Source organism: Cryptomeria japonica, unplaced genomic scaffold, assembly GCF_030272615.1.
Source record: "Cryptomeria japonica unplaced genomic scaffold, Sugi_1.0 HiC_scaffold_489, whole genome shotgun sequence".
Lineage (NCBI taxonomy): Eukaryota > Viridiplantae > Streptophyta > Pinopsida > Cupressales > Cupressaceae > Cryptomeria > Cryptomeria japonica.
This window is the reverse complement of record NW_026729307.1, coordinates 100,404-106,916: the sequence shown is the minus strand read 5'-3', so window position 1 is coordinate 106,916 and position 6,513 is coordinate 100,404. Positions and strand designations below refer to the sequence as shown.

General features: G+C 30.7%; 1 protein-coding gene across 1 annotated transcript; it reads left to right on the top strand.

The window, feature by feature from the left end:
- Window positions 1-3,256: 3,256 nt before the first annotated feature.
- On the top strand, window positions 3,257-5,883 carry LOC131871944 (probable inositol oxygenase). Its single transcript, XM_059216022.1, has 10 exons — window positions 3,257-3,442; window positions 3,518-3,599; window positions 3,940-4,144; window positions 4,232-4,291; window positions 4,415-4,467; window positions 4,868-4,990; window positions 5,141-5,210; window positions 5,297-5,375; window positions 5,458-5,539; window positions 5,641-5,883. The coding sequence occupies exons 1-10, from the start codon at window positions 3,339-3,341 to the stop codon at window positions 5,665-5,667; spliced, it is 885 nt and encodes a 294-aa protein (XP_059072005.1). The 5' UTR covers window positions 3,257-3,338; the 3' UTR covers window positions 5,668-5,883.
- Window positions 5,884-6,513: the final 630 nt, after the last annotated feature.

Here is a 6,513-nt window from a genome sequence, read left to right as displayed (position 1 = left end):
TACTGTTCAAGAAGATCTTGATGAGGGTGACGAGGGGGAAATTGAAAAAAGACCCCATAAGCGAAGTGAATATCGTTGTCAGCATTAATAGTGCTGATTTGGAAGACCTCGGCCTCTCTTTGGGACCCCATGCCTCACAAGCTAATGATAATCAGGTGAAAGTGACCCTGGACAATATCATTGAGGATTTGGAGCAAGGTACTAGTTTTCCCTCTAACTGCGAAGCCTACAAAAATGATTCGAGTATCTTGGAAGGCGTTGGTAAAGAATGAAAAATTGACAAAAACAAGAAAAAAAGAAAATGGACAAGGATAGGGACTTCAAGGAAGATGAGAACATAGAACCCTCAAACCCTAATTAAGTGGGTGAGTTGCATACCCTTTGCGTAGGGTAAACCGGCCCCTTAGATCTTAGGACTTGTTTTTCTGGTGTTTTTTTATTATCGGGGTATGCCCCTGCCGTTTAAATTACTGCTAAACTCTTGTCTGTTAATTTCTTGCTGAACTTTCATCTAGTTTAACTTTTTGTTGTTGGTGTGCTTTGGCTGGTCCATGACTATGTTAAAGGGTAGGCGCCCATGTTAACGCTTCTTTTTAAATAAAATAAATAAATTTAAAGTTTTATCATTATTACATTTTTGTAATTTAAAATTAATATTATGGTTTAAATACAATATCAAATATTTATAATATCTTTAGCCAAGTTAAATTAACCTATGGTTAATATCAACTCTACTTTCACTCTGTGGTAAATACTTTTAATTTTACAAAACCAACAAATCATATAAAATTTTATCATTAGTATATATTTATAATATAAAATTGATATTAGGCATGCCCACTTGTTATTACTTACATTTAGATACAATTATTAGACCGGGTTGGATTTAAGGTTAGAATTAGGATAGGATAATAATTATGGATTAGGATGAAGGTTAGAATAAAGTTAGGGCTAGGACCAGGACTAGAACTAAAATAGAATTAATCTTAGAATAAGGGTTATGTTTAGAAGTAGTATCAAAATCAAGGGTTTGGTTAAGATTGAAACTAGGGTTCATGTTAGAAATAAAATTATGATTAAGATAATCATTACATAGTTAATATTAGAATTAAGATTATGATTACAACTAAAATAAGAGTTATAATTAGAATTAAAAAAAACAAATACAATTAAAATTAAGATTAAGATTAGAATTTTAACCCTAACTCTGACCTTAACCCTAGACATAATCCTCACCATAATGATAAATCCAAAGCCTAACCACAATCTTAACCCTATCCCTAATCCTAATCATGAAGTAAATCCAAACCCTAATCATTAACCTAACCCTAATAATGATGTAAACCCTAACTATAATCCTAACCCTAATCATAGTCCTATGATATAAACCATAACCCTACACATAATCTAACCATAACCTAAATCCTAGCGTAATCATAATCTTAACGCTAACCGTAACACTAAACATGATGTAAATTCAAAACCCTGACCATTAACCTAACCTTAACAATGATGTAAACCCTAACTACAACCATAACTCTAACCCTAATAGCAAGAAAAAATGAACCCTATTCCTTATTGAATTAGGCCTACTATTTTAAACTAAATCAAATCCTAACCCTAATAGTAAACCATAATGAACCCTAATCCTTATTGAATTAGGCCGACTATTTTGATTCCAATCCTAACTATAATTATAAATCTAGAATTGAACCAAATGGAATCCTAAATCTAACACTGTACCAATACAAAATATACAACTATACAACAATATATAATTTGAAATTAATTTATGTCATGTCTTTCAATTCATGCTGCGATTGCTACTAGCTTATATATATTTAATAATATATATAGAATAAGCTGAGAGATATTCTTCTCGAGGCACCTATTGCCATTTAATGTTGATAAATTAATAAAAAAATAGGCGCCTCTAGAAGGATATCTCTCGGCTTATTCTATATATATTATTAAATATATATAAGCTAGTTGTATACCTAACCCTAACCCTAATTTTAAAACTAACATTATTATTACTTATTTTATAATAATAATGTTATATTTTTTTATTATTGAAAATATACAAAAGAATTGGAAAATAATGTTATACATATTATAAGTATAAAATGTGATACTTATTAAAGATTATTTTAATTCAAAGTGAATAAAGTTTCACTTATCAAATTTATTCATAAGTGAATAAATTTTATAATTGAATAAACTTTATAAGTGAAAGTTTATTCACTTTTGAATTTTTGAATTATAACTCTAACCAAACCATAACTCTCACACTAACACCATTTCCAATCCAATAAACTTTACAAATTTTTAGTAATAATTATAAATTAATTTTATTATATATATAATTAAAAATATAACTTTATTATTACATATTTTATACTTATAATGAGAATTTGTTTAATTCTTAATATAATAATGTTGTAGTTATTATAATAATAATGCTATACTTATTTATAAAGTTTATTATTATACTTATTATGAAGTTTATTTTAGTTCAAAAGTGAATATATTTTATAACTGAATTAATTTTTTAAATGAAAGTTAATTCACTTTTGATTTATAAATAAAAGTTTATTTGAATAGCTTTATTTCTCCATCTATATCTATATGTAGCTATCTCTTCCTCTTTATCTCTATCCATTACTCTCATTCTTCTAATGGCAGGAACTTGACGCTTTGCATCCTTGTTCAAGATTTGGATTTGTATTGAAAGACCTTAAACAATAATCATCTAAAGCGCCACATGTTGTTCGAGGTGGAAAACTACCTAACACTGATGTGAGTTGAGTGATTTTGAAATTGCTTGTTTGAATATAACATGTATAATCTACGTAGGCGGCTGGCTTATGAGAGAGTTGGAAGACAATACCTACACATTGTAATACTCTTTACTCACTAATTCCTCTCATTTCTCTGGTTTTTCTTTTTTTATTCCAGAAATATGCGTGGCATCCGTATTCAAAATATGCTCTGCCATGGCAACCTTATCTTATCACTAGATTTGTCCCCTCTTATCCCACGGCTGCCACAGCTAGATTCCTTCATTATCTAATTGATACGTAAACAGTCAAACTGTGATAAGTTGAATAAGTTGGAAGATAATCAAAAAAGAAGTTCAATAAAATAAGGAATGCAATGGCTTTTCAAAAAAAACGTGTGCATAATCGATCTATAAGTTACCCACGTACACCATAATGGAAGCAACCGCCAGCTTTTTTTTCACTCTCATCTTGCAATTTCTTTGCGATTGAGTTGAGCTTGAAAGTTGAACGTAACCATAGCCTTAGTAGGCAATATTTTTGTTTAGTTCAGACAAGATGGAGATGCCAATACTACCTGTGCATAGCCACCATTGCGATGAAGGAGGACAAGAGCTTGGCTTTGTGGTTCCTGAATCGAATGCATTTGGCAAAGATTTCAGGTGAACTTTTTCTTCTTTTCATGTATTTAATCGTCAGGTTTTGAAGAGATTTATAAAATGATTATTGTATTGTAGGTCTTATTATACAGAAGGTGAACGGAAGTCAGTTGTTGAAGAGACTTACCGTAAAAATCATGCCTATCAGACATTTGAATCGGTAAATACTTTTATATCAATGTTTTGGATCATACTCCATAATATATCATTAGGATGAATCAAAGAAGAGAGAAAATTAAACATCTTACTTCTATGAATCATCAATTTGTTATGCTTTTGAAAGAATTATTCATCATTCTTTAATTCAAATATGATCTGAAACATTGATATTAAAATTCTCACACAATCAAAACCTAAGAATCTCATTATATTGATATCAACGACTGCCAAAATTCCATTAATATAAGTTTTTTTTTTAAACTTTGATTGGATATGGGTAATGAAAAGCTTCTACGGAAGGAAAGCAGTGAATGTGTATGAATGATATTACATTGTTACAGGTGCAGAGAATGAGAGAAAAGCATCTGTGCTTCAATAAAGGAGAGATGGGTATCTGGGAATGCGCAGAGTTATTGAATGACATCGTGGATGAGAGTGACCCCGATCTGGATGTGCCTCAGATCGAGCACCTCCTGCAAACTGCAGAAGCCATTAGAAAAGATTATCCTGACCAAGACTGGTTTCATCTCACTGCCTTTATTCATGGTGGGTAATACTTTTCACTGCATTTTTGGTCTTGTTATTTTCTTCTAATCTTCCCTCTACTTGTGATGATTTGGAAATATAATGCAGACTTGGGCAAGGTTTTGCTTCATCCCAAATTTGGCCAGTCACCTCAATGGGCTGTGGTCGGTATGTTTTCACTCCATTTAACCTTCAAGCTTTACTGTGCATAAACTAGAATAGTTATATTGTTCTGAAATGAACTTTGGGTTACATTGTTAAAACTAATAATATCATATTTGCCTTGAGCAGGCGATACATTTCCAGTCGGATGTCCATTCGATAAATCTATTGTACATCACCAGGTACTAAATAATATCGAAATGCTCATAATTATGAGCATTGCACCAAACTATGGGATGACTTATAAAGCAATTGTGAAGAATTTCTTCATAATCATGATTTATAAATTATTTATGATCACAAAAAAAAACTTGTTTTCATATAGAAATGAAACAGTTAAATTCAAGTATGTGTGATGGTTTAATTGCGGTGGTGTTTGTCATGTTCTTAAGATTCAATTTTTATTTGGGTATTATTGTTGAGTGTATATGTTAGATTGAGGTTCCCATTTATGGCTTCAGAAACTCCAGATCAAAAGCATTTACCTCTTTCTTAAAAAACGTAAATCCAAAAAAATCATGAGATCATAAATTTTCTAAGTTGCTCTATAATAAGTTTGATTAAAGTGGACAAAACATGCAGATGTTCCTCAACAATCCGGACACTTGGGATCCCAAATACAATACTGGCACAGGAATCTATCAAGAGGGATGCGGATTTGAAAAGCTTTTTATGTCATGGGGACATGACGAGTACATGTATCAGGTAATTAATATAATAATGCTGCGGAGCACATTCCAAGCTTTGATTTGTTTAAATGGCTCAGCTGTAATCACACTAATAAATAGATCTTATTAAAAAAAAATCTGTCAGTGATTACTCTCATTAATAAGTGTTTGTCTCTTGAACTTGAAGGTGATGAAAGAAAACAAATCGACACTACCTCCACAGGCCTATTTCATAATACATTACCATTCATTCTATGGTGAGCTCTCATTCCCCCACTGTGATATGGTATGCATACATAGATTAAACATATTCATTAAATTGTGGTGGCAATGGAAATGGCAGTGATGCATCAAGAAGGTGCCTACATGCACTTCATGAATGATTTGGACCGCCAAATGCTTCCATGGTTGCAGGAGTTCAAGTATGTAAAGTTATACCTGCGTTTTATTTTGCAGCTCTAGGGCTAGAGTCTTGCGTTACTAACCAAATAATTGAATGTGCAGCAAATATGATCTTTACAGCAAAAGTACAGTTCGTACTGATGTGGAGAAATTAAAACCGTATTATCAATCTCTCATTCACAAGGTTCACTATTCGCCCAAATCAAATCAAATCAAATTGCATTTTTTTTTAAAGTTTGATGTGATGTAATCTTGTCTAAGCCCTTGTGTATTTTTTTTTGGCAGTACTTTCCAGAGAAGTTGAGGTGGTAATCAGCAGAACGTTGATATATAAAAAAGTTGGTGCACCTCCATTTTCAAAATCACTCCAGTGCTTCTCACTAAAAAGTTGTTTAAGCTTCTCCAATAATTATTGCTACCTGTATTTTAATCCTCTCTTTGTAGCCAGCAGACCCATAAGACAACATTTTATGTCATGATTTTAAAATATTATTCATTCAATAAATATTGATTTTCATTTTTCAAAACAAATTTTTTTTTTTTAATATATAGCATATCTTAAGTAATGACTAAATAAAGAACTAAGATAAATGATATATGTTAAATGCTGATTTATAAGTATGATATATGTTTTAGAATTGATGAATGACTTATGTATCACTTTTTTTTTTTAATTGTGGATTTGATCTTTCAAATGTGATACTAATCTAACACATGTACTTGATATGTGTCTATGAGTTCAATCTCAATTAAATATTGAGAACATCATTTTTAATTCAACTTGGTGTTCATGACCTTTTCTTGCATGAATACCTATTCTTGTGGTTTCTAGTTTACACATAGTAGGGATATATGCTTCCCTTCAAGGAAATTTTACTGGTTATTTTTTAAGATTCCTATACCTAAATATAGTTGTTTTTTTTTTCAAAGTTTTCAATTCCCTTTCATTTACAAGATTTTTCTTGATTGTCAGACAAAATTACCTTAAATTAGATATTTTAATTATTTATAATGAACACAAATCATGTTCATTTATATTAAAATTTGGGACATAATATTTTAATTTCTTTTAGTCTTTATGATACTTTTATATTTTAATTTATTTTCTAATATATAAGAGATAATGGCATCATTCCTGAAAACAATTGATGGTGAGGG

Coding starts and splice junctions, on each gene's coding strand:
- LOC131871944 (XM_059216022.1), top strand. CDS start 3,339: ATGGAGATGCCAATACTACCTGTGCATAGCCACCATTGCGATGAAGGA. Junction 4,292..4,414: donor ACCTCAATGGGCTGTGGTCG/GTATGTTTTCAC, acceptor TGCCTTGAGCAG/GCGATACATTTCCAGTCGGA. Junction 5,376..5,457: donor CCATGGTTGCAGGAGTTCAA/GTATGTAAAGTT, acceptor TTGAATGTGCAG/CAAATATGATCTTTACAGCA.